The following is a 25,255-nucleotide window of genomic DNA, read 5'->3' as shown; positions in this document are numbered from 1 at the left end:
TGTCACAAATGTCAATAATTCGCAACCGTACATTGGCTAAATAATACGTTATACCTGTCAGAATTGAAACGTCACTGTTTTTCCGATCTGCCTAACTTCGCGGCCGTCAAACTATTCAAAACTTTTCACAGATGAGTACTATTAATCCAGGTATTTTCCGCGGACGGGCACTATCCATCCGGGTATTTTCCGCGGATAATCTCTCCACGTGATCGATTTAAAACAATAAGAACCGGAGAAAATTTAGTGGTAAACTATAATGTTAGATAAAATTTTTTCACCCAGTCTCCGTCAAACTCATCTCTGCTTTCTGTACGTCATTTACCAGTACCTTTTAAACTTTTCCTTAAATACCCAAATCCCAAGGTCAACCAAAAAATTCCCAAGATCACGATACCACCGTATTAAACATCGGCAAGAGTAAACCATTGCATTGTTCAACAGAAACACTTATATAAAATAGCTACTCGGTTGAGGCAAACAAAAAAATTAAAATTTTCGTGCTCGCAGCGTCGATCGTCGAGTTGGGGATCAACGGAGTTATGTTTGGGAAAAACTTCAGAATACCCGACCACTTTGAACGTTAACAAATCGAAGAAAAAGCCGAAGTCGTAAAATAATTAAAAGAGAGGGCAGTTAAAGTAGTGCTACCACAGTCCGGTGCTTTTGACTAGAAAGAATAATGAAAAGATAGGGCAGTTAAACCAGTGCTCCCGCAATCCCGTACTCCCGATTTAAGGACGAAGATTATGTAATTGTTTGAATCTGTGTGTTCACTCGCTAGCGAAGTTGAAATCCGCCGGGATATCCGACCTGAGTTGCGCTTGAAGAACGAGGAATTAAGATATGACTTTTAATTGAAATTTGAGTTACGGTTCACTGAAGAACGAACAACATATATTGAAATGTGTGGGTTGTATTTAATTTGGTGACTACCGTAAGGGACTGCGGGAGCAGCTATTTAGAGACGCATATTAAGTGGCAGGGTATTCTGAATTCGGGTATTTCTTTGGTAGTTGGTGGGTAAGAAGGGGAAAACATGGCAACTGTGCCAGGACACCCATTTTCATAATACTGGGAAACGGTCTATCTGTAATTTTTAACCGAATTTTTGAAGAACCAAAAATTTTGTAATAAAATTTGACGCCATTTTTAGAGTTACATTTCTGGGAAACCGCTTACGTCCTCCGCGGGCACTTGGGCACTCTATTTGGCGATAAAAAACAAGACTGTTGCGCAATCAGGGTGAATCTGACCCAATATAGGTGAAAATTGTAGCACAGTAGTTGTTTTATTTTTTCCATCTTCGGGCTTATGGGGCTTGCGATATAATTTTCAAGAAATTTCAACCAATATACAGATAGACAAGCATTGTTATGAAACAATGAGACCTTTTATGTTGATTGCCAGATGAGTTACCATAACTTGCTACTAAGTGTCGCATTTTAACATTTAGCCCATGCCGTTTCTAAAAAGTTGCAGCTGACCTTTGGCCACGCTATGTAAATTTTTTTCCCTTTTTAGACTGTTTAATTGATTTCCTATTTTTCCTCTGTTTGAGGGCGTTTAACATATACTTTTCGTTTGGGAAAAGCGAGGTATTTAACTAAAAAAATGCGTGTGTTTAGATATTACAGAGGGATAATACCAAATAAAGAATCATGAAGACTCGTTATTATACTATTATTGATAGCAAGAATACTCGTGAACTTCAGCTTTCTTCACGGAAGGACTTAGTAAATGTAAATGAAAAAAAAAATTAAATCAGTAAACATGTTTGATCAGTTATTTTGATTCTATTTTCCCATACAACCTCGCTATCAGTGCATTACATAGGGCTTTACTTTAATGTCGCTCTGCTAGTAATATTACAAGGAGATGACACAAAATAGATCTAGATTTAAGTACTTACCGTTAGCTGATTGGTGCAGATGAAACATGAAAGAAAAAGAAGAGTTAATCAATTTTTTTTTATATTTATATAATACCACTGAACCCTACGAGCTTATGCGGTGAAATTGAAATTTTCTATATCATGCATGGGTAACAAAAATAAACGTGTTCAAGAAAAATTTATTCGTAAGCCCTACCTTGTATGTTTGCCTTTTCGAGGTCAATTAACATAGTCAATCAAGGCAATGTTGATGGGTCTATAACTTTATATTTTATAATGGCTTTTTTTCAAATTAATATATCAACGCTTGAGGAACTCAATATACTCCAGAAAATTCGTAGTATTCATGTACAGCATAACAATTGTCCGCGTTCAGAGTATATTACAGCATTTTATGTTGCAAGGTACAATTCATCGTTTCGTGTCTCCCAAATGACGCATTTGCAATTGATTTTGCCGAACGCTATGATACACATGATGAGTTCATCTCGAAGAAAAAATCGCTGATATCTTATTCCACTAATTACAGTTACTGTTTATATCATATGTTTTTATGGTAACTTTCGCCATCACTAAAATCGCGTTCATATCATTGAGGCTCTTAATTCAAATTAAAGACAAACGGATATGACAGCATTCAACCAATAACAAGTTCGTAACGGTGGCCAATTTACCATTTCAACTTTGTTCATTATTGTAAAACTGTCTTCCCATATGATATGCCGCCAAGGCTTTATTTCGCTATTCGGAGATGTTGTTGTAAATTGGGTTCTTGTAGGACAATTTTTTCCGTCCTTTCTTTGTTTCTTTCGGAAAAAAAGTTTGCAAGGCAGCATTATCATTATGATTATTTAATATTTTCAGTGTGGAAAACGCACAGTCCACAATAAATATCAAAATATATACAAGAATTGAAATAACTAGTGAACTACAATACTTACTGCATTGTTCATCTGATCCATCTCTACAGTCCCTGCGCCCATTGCAGCGATAAGACGCAGCGATACACTGTTGTTGATCTGCACAAGGAAACTGATCGCCTCCGCAAGTTACTGTGAAGATGATGAAAAGGAACGCACGAGTCGTGACAAATCGTTGACACTTAATGTACATTGTTATGAAAAGAATAGACAAAGAGTGTTAAGGGCTACATCATGACTCATGCACGCGCTGTCAGAATTGAAAACCCATGAATGGGCGGTTGGCAGCTTACTTTCAGAGATTGATCTTTTGTGACTGACATTGTGCAGTTACATTTCCTTGGAGATCACGTTGATGACAAATTAAACTCGACGGAACGGTGTCCATTCATTCTTTTTTTTTTTCTGTTTACCGTAATGGTTTTATTGAATTCAGCATTTAATTTTGTTATCGTTGATTTAACGTTTCTGATGGTTTTCCTAAAAACCGATCGTACCCGATTTCTTTTTTCCGCAAGGCACTTGCGGTGGTTGGAGTACCCTTAATGGCGACGCGTTTGACCTCTTCTTAGACTTTGCTGTAGACAATCTCATGATAGCATAGCATTTCTGCTTTTCTTACTTGTACAAATTCATTACCTCTAGTCACTGACATTTCGCCTGTTCTTTAAGGATATATATATTTTTTAATAAGGCTATCTTCCCCGAAAGCTGTTATCTTTGTGTTCTGTCAACTTCCCGATATGCGAGTTTGAGCGAGCTTTTATGCTTATTTGTATTTGATACTTTAGACTGGCAGAATATAACCGTTAGATTGTCAGATTGTGCATTCGTCGAGTGAGAAAGCCCTGAAATTCATTGAAGCTCTCGGCAAACGAGCAGAGGGAAAAGGATCAACATTCTAAATATTGTGAGGAGGCAGTTGCTGCTGACCCTTGACCTTCCCATTTTTTTTTTTCTTCTTTTTTTTTTTTTAAGGTCAGTTTGCTTTCTCATTTCCGTCGGTATGAATGCCTCAGCTATGGACATTTTTTGGAAGAAAAGCAAAATTAAAAAGAAAAAGAATTGCGGAGGATTGAGAAAGGGTAAGGAAGACATATAATGATGCTTTTCATAAGTTGTGGCTCTCTTGACATAAAAACACGGGAGTTTTAAAATTAAAATTTATCCTCCCGTGCAGCCTCCCTATCAAGCATTGGGTGACTGGCTGACTGGCTGACTTTGTTCTTGTTCCACCTTATTTTTTGTTTATTCCTTCTCTAAAATAAAATTCCAACTTCAGATATCCTCTTTGTGGCTACATGCAAACCTATTGCAAACCAGAAGACAAATATGAAAGGCACATTCATAATACAACATTTGTTTAATGCTGCTTTTATTAGAAAATGTATGGAAACGATACACAAATAACATAAGCTGAAGATACCTACCATTAGCTGATTGGTGCAGGTAAAAAAAAGGAAAAAAAAGGAAAAGTTAATAAAATGATCATATAGTCTTATGACTACCACTAAACTCCATTAACTTTTGCGGTAAAATCCAAATTTAATTGGCCACGGGCGGCAACAATTTATGTGTAAAGAAGAATTTATCCGTGAGCTTCACATTCAGCAACTTCAGGTATCGCTTGTGTTGTGACCGCTTGTGCGTTCGCTTTTTTTATGGTCAATTTTCATAGTCAATAAGGGTAATGTCAGAAGAGGACTTCATTTTCTATGATAACTCTTTTTAAAGAGGCTCTATCCTCAAGAAACCTCGTAGTATATTGGATATAAATCCAGCATTCTACCTTACAAACCACCGTTTCTGGGCTCCTATTAGATGCATTTATTTTTTCGCCGAAACGGTGTCTCGCAAATAAAGTCATTTCTACCTCATTAAAACAGCTTATTTCATTCACTGTTCAGGAGACTGTATCTATCACAAGAATCGCTTTAAAAACTATTGAAAATCTTTATCCAGAGACGGACGAACGTGATTGAAGTAAACAAATAACAAGTTCAACATCAGATACAATGAATATATGAAGTTCATATATTTTGAACTGCGGTATTAAATACGTATGATGCACGATCCTTCGCAGTAGATAGCGCTATTTATGCAATAGCGAAAATCAGACCTGAAAAAAATCAGCCCTGTACGGGATTCGAACCACTGACCTGACAAAAAATATATGAACCACTGACAAAAAATATAGGAACTTCATATATTCATTGTATCTGATTTATCATCACGGGTATATTACGAGTCAACTTAACGGCCTGCTCCCAGTTGGCTTGTTAGCTCAATTGGTAGAGCAGTGCACTAGTATCGCAGAGGCCAGTGGTTCGAATCCCGTACAGGCCTGATTTTTTTCAGGTCTGATTTTCGCTATTGCATAAAAGCGCTATCTACTGCGAAGGATCGTGCATCATACGTAAGTTCAACATCGTTAAAATGTACTGCATACAACTTACGTCAAAGCTTTATTTCGCTGCTTTGGAGCTGTTCTTATAAATGAAGTTAGTATTTTATATTTCTTTCTTCTCTTTTAAAAAAAAGGGAAAAGTAGCTGCAACACCATTTGAAGAGGGTTCATATACCTTCCAAGTCTCAATCTCAGAGTGGAAAATGCTCAACTCGCAACAAATGTACAAGACTGGACAGGAGTTGAAGTAACCCAATCAACTACTCTACTCACGGCATATTTCATCTGAATAATCAGAACAGTCACGGTAGCCATCACAACGCCAACTCTCCCTTATACACTTTTCTTGATTTGCACAAGCAATCTGACCGGCTGTACAAGTTACTAGGTAATGATGAGAAGAATCAATCGAATCGTGAACAATCGTTGACACTTATGGTAAATTTGTACGACTAATTAGACAATGAATAACAAGGTCACTTTTGTTTCGTTTAACTAAGTTGATTATGTAAATAGGCCACCGTGAAGAGTTTCAAAGCTGACATGGTGCTGTTACTTTTTTAGAGATTACGTTTGATAGCCGATCAACTTTAGCCTGCGGAATAGGCGTTTTGTTTTTTTTTTGTGCTTTTCACTCGAGCGGAGGCAAGCGTGAGACGAGCGCGAAGTGAAAGTCACATGCTAGGGAAGGAGCGCAAAAATAATTAACCTGTACGACGCTATTGTTCAAGCTCTTCCGCCCCCAGACACCGCTTCAGTTACCAACCAATCACAGCGTTTAAAAGAAGTGGCACGAAGTGCTCTGTATACAAGCCACACGCGAGGCCAATCCCACACGCTCAGTAGATCTCATTAATGACATTGAGTGTGTGCTATTGTTTACAGTTGTTTTTACAGTGTTTTTATCCCCAATTTCTTTCCATTTGCGATTTTCAATACCTAATCGATGCATTCCCTTTGCCTATAACTCAGATGGCTCGTTCGGAATCAAACGAAGGGTTTCGTGAATGGCTTTGTCCATACGACAGCATGATACAACCACCGCACCATGATATCACGAGACCAATTGAGTAGCTCTGTTCATATATGAATAGAGGAACAGCTTGGACAATGGTGTGGGTACAGGCTTTATTTTTTTGCGCTCCTCCCCTCCGAGCGCATTAGTCATCACTAGCCTTTTACCTGAGATGTGAAGTCTCTTTTCTTTTTTTTTTTCTTTCTTTCTTTTTTTCCCATATAATGTACGCATTACATGGTTATTTGATTGCGACCTGTTGTCACAAATAGTGGGTGAATCATTTCTGTCAAAATTTATAGACATTGCAATGAGAGGTTTATAAGTCTTTCTAAGTATTAGGTTGAGTCCTCCAAGATCTCCTTCAGATCCAGAAAAGCCTGTTCAGAAAAGGTTTGGAATTTGTTTTTTCAATCTTCTCTATTGGGTTAAATTTTATATGCAAATATTCCGTTTACTTATCAGGGTATAAGTGGTAGCTAAACATAACATAATAATAGAGTAACATACTTGCAGATGTGAAGGGAACAGCCACCAGCATGAGCAGTAGAACAGCCTGTGGTTTCATGACAATCTATGCGGAAAGTCAAAAGGTTATTTAATTATTTATTAATCATGTTTTTATTCGAGGGGGGGGGAGGGAGGAGAACAAACATTACAATAACCTGCTGAGTGTTATGAGCCGATGAATAAGGGGGAAAAAGAAGTTGTTAGGTCTTACCCAATGTTTAAAGGATTTGTATAGATAAATAAAACCATTTCCAGGAAGTAATTAAATTGGAGAGAAAAACCTTGTCTTTCTAAACTAATGTTTTCACAATTGTCATGTTTTGACTGTCTTCCTCTTTGTTGCCGACATTGTGCAAAAGCTACGAACTTTGTTAGTCCGCTTCCCGCACTGTTTTTCTTGTACGGGATAGAAGCGGGCAATCTTGAGCGAGCATGATGGGTCCATGTTGCTTGTAAGGGTAGCCAATCAGAGTACAGGATCGCTTCCTCCTGCCTGCAGGCGCTACCAGCTAAAAACTGAACAGCGGTAATAGACCACGCGGTATGTTGGAAGAATACCAGAAAGTTTAGTGTAACACGAGGTGCAGCCAAATGGTTTACAAACTTTTCATTCCTATGATTTTTTTGCTCTTTTCCTTTTTTTTTAGTTTTGATTCTCTTCCTTTTTAATGAACTGTTTAAAGATGAAATGCATCAGTTGTTTCCTTTTTTTTCAAGAGGAGAAACAAGTGAGCGTTCGAATATAACTCAACAACAGTCGACCACTTCAATCTAAAATTAAAGAAGTCCATAGAAGCAACGCTCATTTTACTAGCATTAATCAAAAATAAAACATACAGAAGCAAAGTACCCTAAAAAAGATATTGACCCAAACATGCTTAATATACATAGAAATGTTATTAACACGACATTAATATTATGCTTGTCAAAGCTGTTTCGTGGTCACAATTACAATCAGTACTTGTATTATGCTAGAGAGCGCTTAAAAACCTTAAAAACAATCAGCTTAAAATATTTATTTAACAACGAAACAAAGGAGCAAAACGACGGGCAAAACTTGCTCAGAATCAAAATAAACAAATGATGATCATCGGCGACGATTAATTATACGCAGCACATCATCGGCAGGTTAAGAGCCGAATTACAAAACTAGTAACAATGTTCTCAATGCTTCAAACGGAACCAAAATTAATAAAGACTACCTTTATCAAGGATGTTTCTCTGAGAATGAATAGATCCTCACTAAACAATGTCGAAAGTCGCTGAATATAAATATTCGTTCCGTGATGACATAAGCCGACAAAAAGGAAGACTATTCTGTTTACTTTGCATAAGGATGTATTTCAGAATCCAATAATCATTCATGTCGATGACCTAAACTCGAATCGAGCCAATAAGAGGACACGAACATTGTGGGGTTGCAACCGTCTGGAGGACTAAATTAGCTTCTGAATAAACAGTCTTATGGAACTAGAATTTTATTACCACTTTGTTCTGTAATAAAATTTAATCCAGCACTTTGGAAAACTTACAGCTACTCAAATGGACAGTTTCTGAGAAATCTTATGGCTAGAAGAGAGCTTGTGACAGCGCCCTTACGCAGGAAACGTTGAAGGCGTTTCAAATAAGAAATTACCTTAGACGCTAAATATTTCTAAATATTTCCCTTCAAAATAATTACGCGCATGGTTAGGACTGTTCTATTAGGATAGAAAAGGCGAGAATGATAGTAATAGTTGCGGTAATGACGATGATGATAAATGTGATAAAACATTGACAAACATTCTAACAAAATAAATAATAATAACCTATAGATGGATAGACATCATGTTGTTTTAATGTTTTTAAAGACTACGGCTGATCGGCATTCAAAATATTGTTATCTCTGTTCATCAATTTAAGTATATACACCCACTGTTTGTTTCTGTTTCAGAATTGCAAAGTGTCTCCAACTATTTGTTTTATAGTTATAATTATTATTACTATTATTTTCCTTCCTTATTTTTCGTTTTGTGTATTTTTTTAAAGCAAAATGCTTACTTGGTTATTTTTTTCTCATTATTTTTATCCTTTTTCAATACGAAAATCGCGTGAATGTTCAAATATTTAACAAGTTCCACAAGCGCGCGTGGGATATGAGATGATAGATAGCCAACGAGGCGCGTAGCGCCGAGTTGGCTATAATCATCTCCTATTCAACAAGCGCGAGTGGAATAATTGTTTTATTAAAAACGTTAAATTAAATTATTGAATTTTATTAAATTCTTAGCTCTCTTCTAATTTTAAGCTGACACGTACGCTTACCATATTTGTAAATTATGGTATATTGGCTGATATACCATAATGGCTACGCCAATAAAAAGTCTTGAATTGCATTATCCAATGATCTAGTTTTTAATAAAAGCTGTTAGTTGACTTACTCTAAGGAATGATGATGGTCAAACAGGGGTGGGGTGGGGTGGGGGAAGGTAAACTCTTTAGCTCCCAAGGTCTGATTGTTACCTCTCCCCTCTAAGTGCTACATATTTCTTTGGAAAGTAAATACAATAATTCGATGTTCGATTGACATAACAACTTCGAATTTCTACCTGGTAAGTCGGAGTATTCTCATTAGCTGTTTGCTGGATAACTTATACATATTGTAGGGATAACTTGCATAGTAACTACTTCTGGGAGTTTAAGTTAACCAATCTCTCTTCCCTTCAGTTACAATTTTTAAATGGAATAAATACATGAAAAACAACAACAACAACAATAACAGTTCGTGGCTGGTATTATGCGGCGTTTCGTCTTCACAAAGACTCTTCAAATAATTTCGGGAATTTTCAGACAAAATCGTTGAACGTCGCGCTTGGAGTCTCGTTTGCAAACATCTGTTGATACCTTGAATTTTGTAAAAATGACTGTACTCTTATGAAATAGAGACCAAATGACAGAAATAAAGAGCAAAATAGAGAAAGGTTCTGTTAATCTTTACGCAGATATGTTTGTAATGTTCCGTTGCTACCAATCTCGTGCGGTCAGTACTGCGTATTGCAATTACATTTGCAAAGGCTCAACCAATTTGTTGTTTTGGTATGTATGTCATGTTGTGGTTATGTCCCTAGTATAGATGTGTACAAACCTTCAAATGGAAAAATTATTGAAGTTTTCAAATTAAACGTTGAACCAAAAGACGCAGTGACTTTTATACCTTGGCTACTCATCATTAGATATTACTATCCAACTGATATGAGTGGAAAAGAAATACTAATAACGCGTGCTTTCACAAATATCCTGCCATATTTGGACAATTGGCTAGTTGTGTGTGTAATAGGACTATATGCAGACCAATCCGGGGATAATCAGTTAAAAAAAGGAGTTGAGGAAAGCCGGAATTGGACTCGGTTAATAGCCTCGTCCAGTTTTTCTGTCAGGGGAATGTGTTGAAAATTGTATGGCACGTAGTTCTGTTACTCACCGATTATATCGTCAGTCTGTTGTAATTGGGCATTGCTCAGTCATGCTTAAACCCTTCAATGTTTTAAAACTGTCCAATTAAAGATTAATTTGAATAAATTGATCAACGATTATCTATAGATGTATAAATTCTCAGGTAGCTTAAATGTTTTCGAACACGATGGCTGATCTGCAATCAGTATATTATTATTTCTGTTGATCCAAAATTATACTTATTACATCATAATTCTTTAACCTAAGCCAATCAAGTGAGAGACCCATGACGCTTCCAGTCATCTGGTGACAAATGAATTAAAGTCTAGTAAAGTCGTTAGACAGTTTCAATCAACACCTCTCAAGAAATTTTTCCATTTCCAACAGCTCTCAATTTCGTTTGCTTTGTTTTTATAGTTTTGTTTGTTGTTTTTGTTTCTCATTTTAAATTTGTCTCGTTTAATTTTTTTTTTCCAGTGTGTATTAATTCTTCTTTCATATTGTATTCTTTTATTTTAAGGCAGTTATCAGTAATTGGCAAGCGTTTAGTTGCGATCAAGCGGTCAAGAAAAATGGAAGTTTTACGCCCACTACGCTAATTAACCAAAGTACATAATAATGTCACTCCACCGACAGGCGCCGAGACAAAAAGATGCTCAGCATGGTCTTTTAAACACAACGAATATATGAAATTCATGTATCTGAACTGCGGTTATAGAAACGTATTTGTGAACGATCGTCGTAGTAAAGAACACTATCTAAGCAATAGTGAAAAACAGACCTGAAAAAATTCAGGCCTGTACGGGATTCGAACGACCGACCTCTGCGATATTAGTGCAGCACTCTACCTAAGCCAACTGGGAGCAAGTCATCAAATTAGTCCGACATAAACCCGTAACATGATAAATCAAACACAACAAATGCATGAAATTCATATATCTGAACTGCGGTTATAGAAACGTATTTGTGCACGATCATAGCAGTACGTAAAGAGCACCTTTTAAGCAATTGTGAAGATCAGACCTGAAAAAATTCAGGCCTGTACGGGATTCGAACCACTGACCTCTGCGATACTTCTGCAGCGCTCTACCAATTGACCTAACAAGCAACTGGGAGCATGTCATCAAACAAGTCCGACATAAAAATTTCTCCAATTCACGATCTTTCGATGGCTCTAAGGAAATATATCAGGAAATGTTTCAGCAACAAAGTAAAATGTTGAAAGTCTGGTGGATCAACGAAAGTAAAGGAAATACTGAACTGAAAGTGTTTTAGGTAACCAGGCAACCTCGACGCTCCAGGGTCACAGACTTTATAAATTAGATAGATAGATCGTTTATTAAATATTACTTTTGCAGTCGTAAAACTGAATTGCGTGTTTTACAGATAACATTGGTTAACACATAGAGCTAAATACAATTATATAAATGTAAAAGCCTAATATGATAAATCTAGAATATGTGATTATCTAAAGTTAAATTAGACTTTCTTTGAAGCTTTAGGAGCTATTATGCGCACCCTGGGACAAAGCATAAAAGAAAGAGCGTCGAAAACGTTCCGTGTAAGAACATGCAAAATTATATATCTCTTGACGCCTTAAATTATGACTAGATTTTTTCCTTGATGGCAGAAGATGGCACAACTTATGCTCGGGATTATTAGCGATGGATTCGGACAAATGATGACAGAGTTCTATGCGTCTATCATACAAAGTTTGCAGGCCTAGACTGTCAAGGCATTCCCAATATGACATTTCAGGTGAAATTATGGAAAGCACCCGTTTCTGAATTCTTTCTATATCCTCATTAAGATAGGCCGGGAGTGCATGATGGAACACTGGAGCGCAGTATTCTAGTATAGGTCTAATTGTTGTACAATAAAAGTTCATAATGTCAGTAAGGGGAACACGGGCCCTTTTCAAGAGGACAATAAAATACAGGCGCTTATTTGCTTTCTTAATGCATGCAGTCTGCAATGTGATTGTTCATTTCAAGTCACTGGATATCGTAACACCTAATATCTTCGCGGGGTCGGTGACAGGAAGCTCGTGACCATCTACCTCGAGAGGGGAGAAGTTATGAGGGTTAATTATCTGCTAAAAGAAGGCAAACTTGGAGCGGATCCATCGAAAATATCGAAATAATCAGGAACACTAACAAGAAGCTAGCCCATTGTAATGCTAAAACGGATGACTGAAACAAATATTACATTGACAAATTCGACTGCAAACTATGGTTTTTTTACACGTGCAAATGCTCTGCACCTTAAACATAGTAAGGCAACGATACTCTGAAAGTTGATTTCAAAGGTGAATTAACTAACCAAAGGCAAATAAAACGTCTAAGAAAATCATCTTGATCTTGTTCGTTGTGGAAGGCTGCTATCTGCTAAGAGTCGGACCCTAAATAATGCTGCAAGTCGCCTCACCCGTGAGATCCTTGTTTAAGCCACAAAGGTTTTTGGGATCGCCACGTAGCTAACATCGCATAAAATTCCTGGAAGATAATATACGGCGAAGGGTTGTTTTAATGTCCGAGAAAACTGTTTTGGAGAGAAATCACTTTTTCGCCACAGAGGAATGTAGATGGATTTTGTCGATGTTGGTGCGTACTCAGCTGCTGCACCGTTCATGATCGCCGAATGGATCATGGCAGAAAGTGTGTAGGGCCAACACAATAGAAACCATCTCGACTTTCCCGTAAACCAATCTGGGATCTCTTCGATTTCAAGGTTTCATTTGCCGGAGATCTAGGAAGGTCGGGAAACAGTAAAACTACCGATCGTCTACGATTTTCTTGACTTACGAAAACCAGGCTTTACAACTAAAAAAACCGAGAGTTATTAGGTTATTTAGTAAGCAGCGAGATCAGTAAAGTTACTGTATGCCGAGGTCAGAGATACGACCTCAAAGCTCCAGGGCGACATTTCATAAACTGCTTAACGAAAGCTAAACATTTGAAAAACAAAAGACACGGATGTGGCCATTTTAATGAAATTAACGAACAGAGACTGTATGGAAACCGACGGTTGACTGATACGAATGAAACAAATTTCGGCATGGATTCGATTGCAAACTATCTTTCATTTGTTTTCAAGCGGTGTAAACCAGTGTTTGAATTCTGAAAATTGGACGCTTTTACGGCACAAAACAGCAATACACTGAAAATTGATTGTAAATGCAAATTAACTCACCTAAGACAAATAAATTGATAAAGAAAATCATCTTGATCCTGTTTGATGTTCAAAGGAACTCCGCTCAGACTGTTTTGTAATGCAATAACACTTTCAGTCTACTTTCTCGTCAATTAGTTGACAAGACGAAATCATAATTACCCTCTTCCACACTCTACAACACAGAGACAGACAAACGAGACGGCGAATCTGCTTCGGCATCTTTTACCAGGAAACGAATAACTTATGAGAGGTTGAGAGTTCAAGGAAAGCTTCCCGGGCGGGAGGGAGTGTAAAAAAATCCAATTAACTATCAATAGAACAGACCAATCCCCCAAGGTTGTCTTGAGGGGGGGGGGGGGGGAGGTTAAAGCAATGTAAACTTACAGCTTTTCGTTATGGAAAAGAACTTATTAAGGAAAACAAGCACAGCAACTGTAAGTCTGTTCAAAATTGCTGACTTTTGTTCCTTTTTTGCCTAGTTGGGGTATCTCGAAGAAATCTCATTTGTTTCAAGCTCAACTCTGCGCAACAGTCTGCGGATTATTCATGCAGAGGAGAGAATTCAAAACGACTAAAATGCTACCTACAGAATCCTCAATTGTTTTTTAAGTTTCACGGCCCGTTATGAGTGACTGGGAAGTTTGGGATAAAGGAGCATGGTCGAGCAGGATTTTGGAAAACGTTCGGCAAAAAAAATCCAAGAGTTCAACAGTTTTTAATTCAAAAATTGTTTTAAGAATGACTTATTTTAAATAAAATGACCTCTTGAACTGCTATTAGTGGGAAAGACAATTCAATATGATACCTAGACACTAGATTTGATAAAGGGAACGAGAAACGTCTCTATTGTCATCAAAGTGATGGCTGTTTTAACACAAAATCCGTGACTTTCTCCAGTAGTTCTATTATGGGACCTGTCAGGGGAAACTTGGTGGAGAGTTTCTTCTTTACCACTGGCTTTGTGATGTAAAATCTGCAACATTTATGAGACAACAAAAAATATTGATGACAATGATTCAACAGAAACTTGAAGGTTCACCTGCCTAATTTGCCCTTTCATTTCTTCTGCCTCTCATCATTTACTCTACGACAGTAGTTCATCATTTATGCTTGTTGGCGTTACAGAACAAATCTGCTTGAGCTAATTTTCTGTTTTTATTTTTGTTTTGTTCTGTTTTTTTTTTTTTTTAGTTTTCATTTTCATCTAGTCTTTTTAAGGTTGTTTTTTTCAACCAATGACAATTACGTAAGTTTTGATTACTCCCACTCCGATGGGTCCCCTCTGATAAACCCTTCAATAATTCCACTCCCCTCGTCTGCAAGCCTTTGAAATTAATGAACCTTCCAGGGTATCTTGAAACGCTTACTATAAGCTATCAAATATTACAACTGCAAGAACAATTGCGGGAAAAATGGAATAAAAGAATCGCTCGCCATTCATTCTCAATACTACAAAAAAGCCTTGCCAACAATAATGGCCAAACAAAACTTGCTAGATCAGAAATTGAACACGAAGGCGCGCAATATAAGGACGTCTTCCCTGGGAAGACCTAGGCTCATTTGTCACTCACCGTTGACGTGTGCGGGTCGAATTCAAATGCTGGTAGACGAACAAAAAGAGCTAATGAGATATCTATTGAGATACAATGAATATATGAAGTTCATATATTTTGAACTGCGGTATTAGATACGTATGATGCACGATCCTCGCAGTAGATAGCGCTATTTATGCAATAGCGAAAATCAGAATATCACTTATCACTTTCACGGGTTTATTTCGAATCAACTTAACGGCCTGCTCCCAGTCGGCTTGTTAGCTCAATTGGTAGAGCGCTGCACTAGTATCGCAGAGGTCAGTGGTTCGAGTCCCGTACAGGCCTGATTTCAGGTCTGATTTTCGCTACTGCATAAATAGCGCTATCTACTGCGAGGATCGTGCATCATACGTATCTAATACCGCAGTTCAAAATATATGAACTTCATATATTCATTGTATCTCACTTATCACTTTCACGGGTTTATTTCGAATCAACTTAACGGCCTGCTCCCAGTTGGCTTCTTAGCTCAATTGGTAGAGCGCTGCACTAGTATCGCAGAGGTCAGTGGTTCGAGTCCCGTACAGGCCTGATTTTTTTCAGGTCTGATTTTCGCTATTGCATAAATAGCACTATCTACTGCGAGGATCGTGCATCATACGAGATATCTATTGTTTACTTCCACCAGCATGATGGCATGAGGTAAAGTGCGAACCACATACTTCGATCTCAAATTTACCGCCACAAATAAAGACAGTTTCGATTGGAGAAAGGAAATACAAATCTCAAAAATTCTTGTATTGTGATGAAGACATAAAACAATTTTGAGGAATGCGCCCGCTGTTCACTGCTTGGAGTAGCTGTAGCTCAAGCTCACTTGACTCTAAGAGTTCTACATCACACGACGGTTGATTGACAAATCCAGTGAGACCTAAGGCTCCATTTATAGCGCGCCCTCGTGTTTAAAAGCAAAATCAACTATTGACTACGAACAGTCCCAGCTTTTCCGGCGAAGTCCGTCGCGTGATTGTCTAAAAAAAAAACATCCACTCGGGTCTCCATTCATTTTTCTCCCCTAGTGTCACGTACTTCACCGAAAATGGCGGAGTGGTCATAGTCTGTGAAGGTGTAGTCTGATCGTCCGGGTGAGTGTAGTCCTGAGAAGGACTGTTGTCGGTGGCAGTGACTGACGTTTCGACAACCTGTGCGGAAGTCATCATCAGAGTCAAGTGAATGATTGTTGTCAGTAGAGTGTTCTTATTCCAGTTCGTGTGAAATGATCGGTTGGTTTTGCCGTGATGTTATTGGCTGTAAGACTCAAGTGACGTAAGTCGTTCGTGATTGGTCTGTTTCGGTCTGTCGGTAAAGCTAGGTTGTTCTTTTTCGGTCGTTTGTGATGTTTATGTCGTGAATGAGTCGTTTGTATGGGGCGGGTAGTTGTTGACATCTGTTTAGGGGAGTCTGTTCTAAGTTAGTAAACCAGCTTTCCAGAGTCAGTCGTTGAAAATAGTCAGTGCTGTAGGTTAGGCATTGCGCAGAGTCCCAGTCAATGTTGTGGTTGGTAAGTCGATGGTGTTCAGCAATGTGATTGCTGACATCACCTTTCCTCGTCGCCCGTCTGTGTTCAGTCAGTCTTGTTATGAGGTTTCTGCCAGTCTCACCGATGTAGGAGGCTTGGCAGTCGGAACAATTGATCTTATAAATCGTTCCCTGTCTGTTCCTCGGTTCGTCTTTGTCTTTAACGTTGGTTAGTAACTGACGTAGTGTGGTGATGGGTTTGTGGGCGACGCGGATATTGAAGGGTAGTAAGATGCGCGAGATGTTTTCAGACATACCTTTTATGTACGGTATGGTTGCTGTAGTCGTAGGGGTTGCGGTGTCGTTTGTTCCGGTAGTGGTAGTGGGTCGGTGAGTGTTTCGTCGGATGAAGTCGTTGTTGTAGTTGTTCTTCGTAAAAACACGGTGAAGGTATTTGTTCTCGTCGGATAAGCTGTCTGTCGAGTCACATACTAGTTGTGCGCGTCGTGTTAGAGTTCTGATAGTTGTGGCTTTGTGTGATGTAGGGTTGTAGGATGACTCGTCTAGTAATCTGTCGGTGTGTGTCGGTTTCCTGTACACTGTCGTTCGTAATGAGTTTTCGCTGTGGCTTACCAGGCAGTCTAGAAAAGGAAGTTTGCCATTTTCTTCGACTTCTCTGGTAAACTGTATGTCAGTGTTTTGTTCGTTAAGGTGGTTGTGGAATGCGTCAATTTCGTCGTGTCGAACGGCGGTGAATGTGTCGTCAACGTAACGTAACCAAAGCGGTATCGTTTGTCGGCAGGTCGAAAGGGCGCGTTCCTCGATGTTCTGCATCACAATTTCTGCTATAACAACAGAAACTGGAGACCCCATGGCAGTGCCGTGTAACTGTTTGTAGTGTTTACCGTTGTACTGAAAGTAAGTAGACGTTAGGCAAATGTTTAGCAAGTCCATGATGTCGTCTGTCGGTAGCGGTAGTGGTTCGGTAGATTTTCGGATTGCAGTCTCAGTGCATTGTAATGCTAATTGAAGTGGAATACTTGTGAACAGTGATTTCACATCAAATGACACTAGTTTGTAGTCGTCAGGTATCTGAACAGTCTTGGTAGCGTTAATGAAGTCTTCAGTGGATTGTAGTTTATGTCTGGATTTGTCGGTTAGCGGTTGTAGTATTGTCGTCAGGTACTTGGATAGTTGGTATGTGGGAGAGCCACCGAAAGAAACAATAGGTCGCATCGGGAAACCAGGTTTGTGTAGTTTCGGCAAACCGTAGAGTTTCGGTGGCTGTGGTACCGAGCACCTCAGTCGATAGTACCGTTGGGTGTCAAAGGCGTTCGTTTTCTTGAGTGTCAGTAGTTTACTGTTGAGTTTACGTTGAAGGGCAGGAGTTGGGTCACGTTTGAGTTCTTCGTAGGTTCGTTTGTCGTTAACTAGTGCGTCCATTTAGACAAGACTGAAACTCGGGTACTATCATACGGACTAAAACACTCAGTAACACCTAAACGCATACCGACTGAGGCTATTGTATCTAGTGTTGAGGCGGCCCTGTCTCGGCAACGAGAACTATCTGAGCCGACCAAGGATAACATCAGAAGCAGAATTGCCTCCACTATACAATCAACGTCACTACATGACAGCAACTTGACTAAAGACGAACAACGCGCTCTGAAACGACTGAGAAACGACGAGAACATAGTTATCCTACCAGCCGACAAAGGACGAGTTACTGTTGTTATGGACAAAACTGACTATCACGACAAAATGGACGCACTAGTTAACGACAAACGAACCTACGAAGAACTCAAACGTGACCCAACTCCTGCCCTTCAACGTAAACTCAACAGTAAACTACTGACACTCAAGAAAACGAACGCCTTTGACACCCAACGGTACTATCGACTGAGGTGCTCGGTACCACAGCCACCGAAACTCTACGGTTTGCCGAAACTACACAAACCTGGTTTCCCGATGCGACCTATTGTTTCTTTCTGTGGCTCTCCCACATACCAACTATCCAAGTACCTGACGACAATACTACAACCGCTAACCGACAAATCCAGACATAAACTACAATCCACTGAAGACTTCATTAACGCTACCAAGACTGTTCAGATACCTGACGACTACAAACTAGTGTCATTTGATGTGAAATCACTGTTCACAAGTATTCCACTTCAATTAGCATTACAATGCACTGAGACTGCAATCCGAAAATCTACCGAACCACTACCGCTACCGACAGACGACATCATGGACTTGCTAAACATTTGCCTAACGTCTACTTACTTTCAGTACAACGGTAAACACTACAAACAGTTACACGGCACTGCCATGGGGTCTCCAGTTTCTGTTGTTATAGCAGAAATTGTGATGCAGAACATCGAGGAACGCGCCCTTTCGACTTGCCGACAAACGATACCGCTTTGGTTACGTTACGTTGACGACACATTCACCGCCGTTCGACACGACGAAATTGACGCATTCCACAACCACCTTAACGAACAAAACACTGACATACAGTTTACCAGAGAAGTCGAAGAAAATGGCAAACTTCCTTTTCTAGACTGCCTGGTAAGCCACAACGACAACTCATTACGAACGACAGTTTACAGGAAACCGACACACACCGACAGATTACTAGACGAGTCATCCTACAACCCTACATCACACAAAGCCACAACTATCAGAACTCTAACACGACGCGCACAACTAGTATGTGACTCGACAGACAGCTTATCCGACGAGAACAAATACCTTCACCGTGTTTTTACGAAGAACAACTACAACAACGACTTCATCCGACGAAACACTCACCGACCCACTACCACTACCGGAACAAACGACACCGCAACCCCTACGACTACAGCAACCATACCGTACATAAAAGGTATGTCTGAAAACATCTCGCGCATCTTACTACCCTTCAATATCCGCGTCGCCCACAAACCCATCACCACACTACGTCAGTTACTAACCAACGTTAAAGACAAAGACGAACCGAGGAACAGACAGGGAACGATTTATAAGATCAATTGTTCCGACTGCCAAGCCTCCTACATCGGTGAGACTGGCAGAAACCTCACAACAAGACTGACTGAACACAGACGGGCGACGAGGAAAGGTGATGTCAGCAATCACATTGCTGAACACCATCGACTTACCAACCACAACATTGACTGGGACTCTGCGCAATGCCTAACCTACAGCACTGACTATTTTCAACGACTGACTCTGGAAAGCTGGTTTACTAACTTAGAACAGACTCCCCTAAACAGATGTCAACAACTACCCGCCCCATACAAACGACTCATTCACGACATAAACATCACAAACGACCGAAAAAGAACAACCTAGCTTTACCGACAGAACGAAACAGACCAATCACGAACGACTTACGTCACTTGAGTCTTACAGCCAATAACATCACGGCAAAACCAACCGATCATTTCACACGAACTGGAATAAGAACACTCTACTGACAACAATCATTCACTTGACTCTGATGATGACTTCCGCACAGGTTGTCGAAACGTCAGTCACTGCCACCGACAACAGTCCTTCTCAGGACTACACTCACCCGGACGATCAGACTACACCTTCACATGTTACCCCCGGGTTCAAACCATTTACTGGTCATAGTCTACTGCACTATCATACCTAAATTCTTCTGCGTATCCAACTCGGATTTGATTCGCAACCACTGCACCATATTCCAGAAAATTCTTCAGCACGTAAAGTTGTCGGCAAAGAAGAACAGCTTCGGCAGGAGACAGATATCCGCCAGAAGATAATACTAATAACGTTAAACGTTCCATGATCCTCAGCACGAAACATTTCTGAAAAATGAACGAAAAATATTAACATTTGATTGCGATACACTTTCGTTGTCGTCACACACAGATTGACCAAATGATTAAAGTTTGAATTAATAGGCGCTACATGTCAATCACCGCCGTAGAGAAGGAAAACTGGTTTGTTGCACGGCCCGAATAGAACGGGTGGAAGTTTAGGAAAAATGCCTTTCGCCATCTTGAAACGAATTGCAATTATTTAAACTTTAAAATCTCTGTGTTTCTATAATGCTTGCAATGAGCAATCTTTTCTGAATGTTTGCTTCTATTTTGCCTCAACCCTTTGACTGCCATGAGTGACCATGGCTGAATTTCTCCTTACCATATCAATACAACATCAAGCAGACAAGTGATGAGAATGAAGAAAAATAGGTCCGCAATGCGTACATGTGTGGCTTACGAAATTGAGCTGCTTTTTAGTGTATGGTGTCATAATGAGTTTCTTCTAGAAGAGCTAATATTTGATTATGGCTGGATAGTTTTCAATATTGTTCCTGATCATCAATAGAAGATGACTAGCATACAGTAGTACTGAAATGTTCATTTTCAAGTTCAGGGTTAATGGCCACACTTTGTTATGGAGGTCTCATTTTCACAACAAAGGTTGCACCGGTAACATGAGGATTTTAGGAACTGAAAAAAACTTCCGCATCCTCTCCCATAGTGGGCTGAAAAATTCAGTCATGAATTTGTTTACGTAACAAAGTAAAATTGAGCTCTGAAGTTTGTAGGTTAATTGTCTTTTCCAAGTCAAGTTTATTTTGGTCAGCTACCGAGTGTATCAATCAGCGCAACCTACTTCGTATAAATCTGATTGGTTTCTAGTGTGATCTATTGATGCTTAGCCTAGTTTACATTTGCACTTGAGTTTTGCACTAGTGATACATGAAAAAGGCACCTAGCTGTTTTCAACCAGTCAAGAGTGTAATTTTTCATGTATATCAGTATTGCGATGAATTAACCAAGACCAAACAAGTAACTGAAAAGGAGTTGTAGTCTACCAAATAGACTACCAAACAGAAATCTTGGATTATGACATAGTGCAGTTTACAATTCGTGTAAGCCACACAAAAATACTAGTTGATCCAATACCAAATTCTCAGATCAAACATCATAAGAATTGTTTGGCTGACCATAATGAGAATTACTAGTGAGATCATGGGAGTGAAAAGGTTAAGGAAGGTTGGTCTGTGAATTGGAAATTTTGAGCTCGTATAAATCGAATTTAAACAGAACTAACTAAAACACCGTCATATGAACCCCTCAAAATGTACAAGCAATTTTTGAAAGACCTAGCGAGATACTTAATGTCCTTAAGTGAAATACTCACTGTTTGTTCTTGAGCTACGACAATCTTCATGAGCCAAAAAATGTTTAGAACATTGTCTTCTACTGAAAAGCAGTTGGCCTGAAATAACAAGAAACTTAATCTCATAAAGTTATCATAAATTCAGTCCAGTCAATAGCCATGGTTCACTGTAAGAGTGTAAGGACGAGTTACAAGGTCAACCCTGCAACAAAGTTAACAATGAGTGACTAGCATCTGATTTCTCCTTACGATGCTATCCCTGAGTCATATATTACAGTCACGAGAATGTAGGAAATGATCACCAACTAAAGAAGCTCTTGACTGTTTGACAAATTCTCCTTGTCGTGAGCTTAAGAAACGTGTAAAGAAACAAAAATCCTAATAAATGACGCTGCGCTTAACATCCATATTCATATTCTCCATTTCTTTAACATCTCCTGTGATACTGGCAAGGAGAACTTGTTTGACAATCAGGAAGTCCTTTTGATAGCAATCATTTCTTTCATTCTCATCATCTAAATGTTCAATTGACGGGAGATATTTTGAGGAGAAATGAGATGTTAGTCACCCTTAGGAGTTAATGGTTTTCAAACCTAACCTGATGCACAGCACACATCAGTTCAAACAGAAGCGAAGTAGCATTGTCCAGAACTTCTCTCAATAGTTTATCGGTCTGAAAAGAAACAGAAAGTACATATAGTGATAACAGCAGATGTCTCATTACATTTTTTAGCACCAAGGCATCCTTACGAAAATTACTTGGCGAGAAATTATTTCTACAATTGGATTCCTTTAAGTCCCATGCAAAAGTGAGCAGGCAATGATACTTAAGTATCCTGGCGCTGATGTGGAGGTCCTGCCTTCTAATGAGAACCCAGGAGGAGTCCACATACAAAAAATCACCATGAAGTGAACCCGGAGGATATAAATGGAGGACTACACAAAAAGTCCCTGGGTTTTTGATAAAGAGCATCTGCAACACATTATGTTTTATTTTTTCGTTAACAGTTCATCACCCAAAAGGTCAGGAGTCACTATATAGGGTGGGGCCTGAGCCTGAGTTGGTTCAGCCATGCGCAGTTTAGTAGACTTATGACTCGTTAGTTGTGTCATTGCTTATCTTGTTTGTGATACAACAAGGATGAGCTGTAGTAACAGTGCACCCTTGTAGATGTATTTGAAGACAATAACCCTACCTCTTGTTCCCTATCTCCCACTGTAAACATGTTCTTGTCAGCTCCTGACAACAACAGTTGAGCTGCATGTGAGATACCAACTGGTTGCTGTGATGTGGTTAAAGGATGAAGAACAATGCACTTGAGAAGATCCTTGATAGCTTGTCCTCTGTAAAAAGAAAGCACTTCAACTGAGCTAGTGTCTGGACAATGAACAGAGTGACTTGTGTACAAATAATATTTTTACTAGCCTGCTTGCAGGCAGTTAAGTTTGTGTTTTCAAGTGCAAGATTCAGAGCGGCAAATATTCCATCCAGGTTCAAGCCCTGGCCAGGAACACTGTGTTGTTCTTAGGCAAGACACTTTACTCTCGTCGCTTCATGCTATGGAAACTGGAGTTAAGCGCCTGCCTGAAGGGCCCTTGGAATCTTCCAGCAACGTGATAAAAGTTGTTGTAAAGTAGTCACTTACAATTAAGATGCCTCAGCATCAACAACTTACTTGTGTGCTTTTATGACCATCAATCGTGTGGATAGAATGTCTGTCTCACAAAACAGACATACAAGTGTCTGCAACAACACCACAACAAAGCTGCAAATGATTAAAAGAAAATTTTTCACCAAACCTGAAAGTACAAAGTTCAAGAGGGGGATTAGTGGGATTTCCGCAAATCGAAAGAAATTACCGCACAAAATTTAGGTCCAATTAGTAGCAAATAATTGTGCCAGGATGTGTACTATTTTAAATTTACCATATTTTTCTTTGAAAGAAAGTATTAATTTTGTAAGTATGACTGACAGCAAGATTGATAAAACAGCTGCTGAGGGCCTGAAATAATTTCCGGAAAAATAAAACCCACTTTGAACTCTTTTACATGTTATGGTCTCATTCTCTGTCTTTTTCGTTTTCTCACTGCGTCAACTATACCGACTAGACTAGATACCCCGTATCCCCCATTAAGTTGGACAAGGGGGTCCACTGGGCCCTCTTTGACCAATTTCTTAGAATAAAAACCATCAGTGCAAAGCGCATTATTTTAATTTGCCAAAAAACAAAAAATTCACCTGTTAATAGAACTGGGTTAGGGGAGAGCAAATATTTTCTGTTCTGTATGACCCAACTCAGCAATAAGCATTTTATCAACAACATGATAGTCGCTCTATTTCTTTTAGTTGCAGCTTGCTTTTCCAACCCCTGCTCGCATAATCTCGTGCAGCCCTCATAGGGATATCTTTCATTTGCCCTAACCAGTTTCCCCAGGCTTATTGGATTCAATATGCACCACCCTCATATCCTACACTGCACCTTCCAAAAGTTTTAAGTCAAACTAAGTAGCATCTTTTGTGCTCTTTGCAATGTTCCTTTGTCGAGTTCATTGCCTTCTTAGTAACATTGACAAAAGAGAGCCAGCCATTTTGAAATGAAGCACCCATAATTGTCACGTGCGAGGTGATCATAGCAAGATAGGTCACAATCCCAGACCAATCAGAGTACAAAAATCTCTTTCATCACCTGAGTAATTATTCTATTTTCAAAATGCTGCGCAGAGCAACATGGCTGAATAGAAAATAACACTTACTCAAGCTCATCCTCTCCATTGTTTCCTTTCTTTCGCGATGATTGGCTGCGGGATTGAGGCCTGTACCACTGTAGTTGACCTACCATCAACCCAAAGAGATCTGGTGACTAAAAGTTGAACTGCAATCAATATTTGAAGCCCAGGATCCAGATAGGAAACCATAAAACAAATAGTGTAGGCACTATGGTACACAACCAATGGGGGGTTGGCACTATGGTACACAACCAATCAGAGAAGAGAATTATGTTCCACCATCGCCATATTGGATGCTATTCCAGCCATATGATGGGTTAGTTTGCACCACGTGTTACAAAATACTCTTCTTTAATGGTCGGGCAGCACAGTGCCCCCTTATACTGTCAACTGAAAGCAAAGTCATAATTTAAAACATTGGCCTGTCATTCAGACTACCTTCAATGTCAACTTCATTGTTTACAGTCTGGCGCGCATACGTTCAAGGGAGTGTGATTGCAATGAACAAATTGGGAAGCAAATTAGTGAGTATTTCCTTAATGGTACATGCACACGTGCTTCAATGCCTTTTACAAGTGACAATTTCCTTTCTGTCCAATTTATCAACAGCTCAGATCAAGCAACTCTGCCGCTACTGCTCGTTATTCGATAAATTTGCATTGAGCGATACGACATGTGTACGTGTAGCATGATAGCTTTTTTGACAGTGAACATTTTCCATTGTCAATTTATTCCAAGGTTTTTAAAGCCAAAAAGTTCTTTGTTTTACACAACAATGTCGCACAAAGGAAACTTATAGCTCCGAACAACAAAGTCGCGCGTTTGTTTTCGTTCGTGCAAACAGAAAAAAAAAATCGTATGTGCACGTCTGACTACCCTCCATCTGAGCATATGAAATGTGTCTGCATTGTTAACTTATACCTGAGTGGTAGTGTACCACTCAGGTATTTTTATTAAGTATAA

At 39.2% G+C, this 25,255-nt stretch overlaps 1 protein-coding gene and 1 long non-coding RNA gene across 2 annotated transcripts; one reads left to right on the top strand and one right to left on the bottom strand.

The window, feature by feature from the left end:
• The first annotated feature begins 2,714 nt into the window (after nucleotides 1-2,714).
• Nucleotides 2,715-7,605, top strand: LOC148731017 (uncharacterized). Its single transcript, XR_016001084.1, has 2 exons — nucleotides 2,715-3,899; nucleotides 5,356-7,605. It is a non-coding gene; the product is annotated as an uncharacterized LOC148731017 (long non-coding RNA).
• A 6,443-nt stretch (nucleotides 7,606-14,048) lies between these two features.
• Nucleotides 14,049-25,225, bottom strand: LOC148731016 (uncharacterized protein C12orf56-like). The gene is made up of 7 exons (XM_088759759.1): nucleotides 24,320-25,225; nucleotides 23,242-23,331; nucleotides 22,762-22,909; nucleotides 22,164-22,238; nucleotides 21,587-21,664; nucleotides 20,063-20,241; nucleotides 14,049-14,325 (listed from the first exon to the last, which is right to left on the bottom strand). Exons 1-7 carry the CDS (start codon nucleotides 24,403-24,405, stop codon nucleotides 14,205-14,207), a joined length of 777 nt encoding a protein of 258 aa, XP_088615885.1. The 5' UTR covers nucleotides 24,406-25,225; the 3' UTR covers nucleotides 14,049-14,204.
• Between the last annotated feature and the right edge of the window lie 30 nt (nucleotides 25,226-25,255).

This window comes from Stylophora pistillata, chromosome 5 (assembly GCF_964205215.1).
Source record: "Stylophora pistillata chromosome 5, jaStyPist1.2, whole genome shotgun sequence".
NCBI classification, from domain to species: Eukaryota; Metazoa; Cnidaria; class Anthozoa; order Scleractinia; family Pocilloporidae; genus Stylophora; species Stylophora pistillata.
This window is presented reverse-complemented; position numbering and strand designations above follow the sequence as displayed.

Excerpts from the sequence above, each read along its gene's own strand:
- LOC148731016 (XM_088759759.1), bottom strand. The coding sequence starts at position 24,405 with ATGGTAGGTCAACTACAGTGGTACAGGCCTCAATCCCGCAGCCAATCA. Across the intron at positions 22,910-23,241 it reads ATGGTCATAAAAGCACACAA|AGGACAAGCTATCAAGGATC; the intron begins GTAAGTTGTTGA and ends TTCTTTTTACAG. Across the intron at positions 21,665-22,163 it reads TGATGTGTGCTGTGCATCAG|GCCAACTGCTTTTCAGTAGA; the intron begins GTTAGGTTTGAA and ends TTGTTATTTCAG.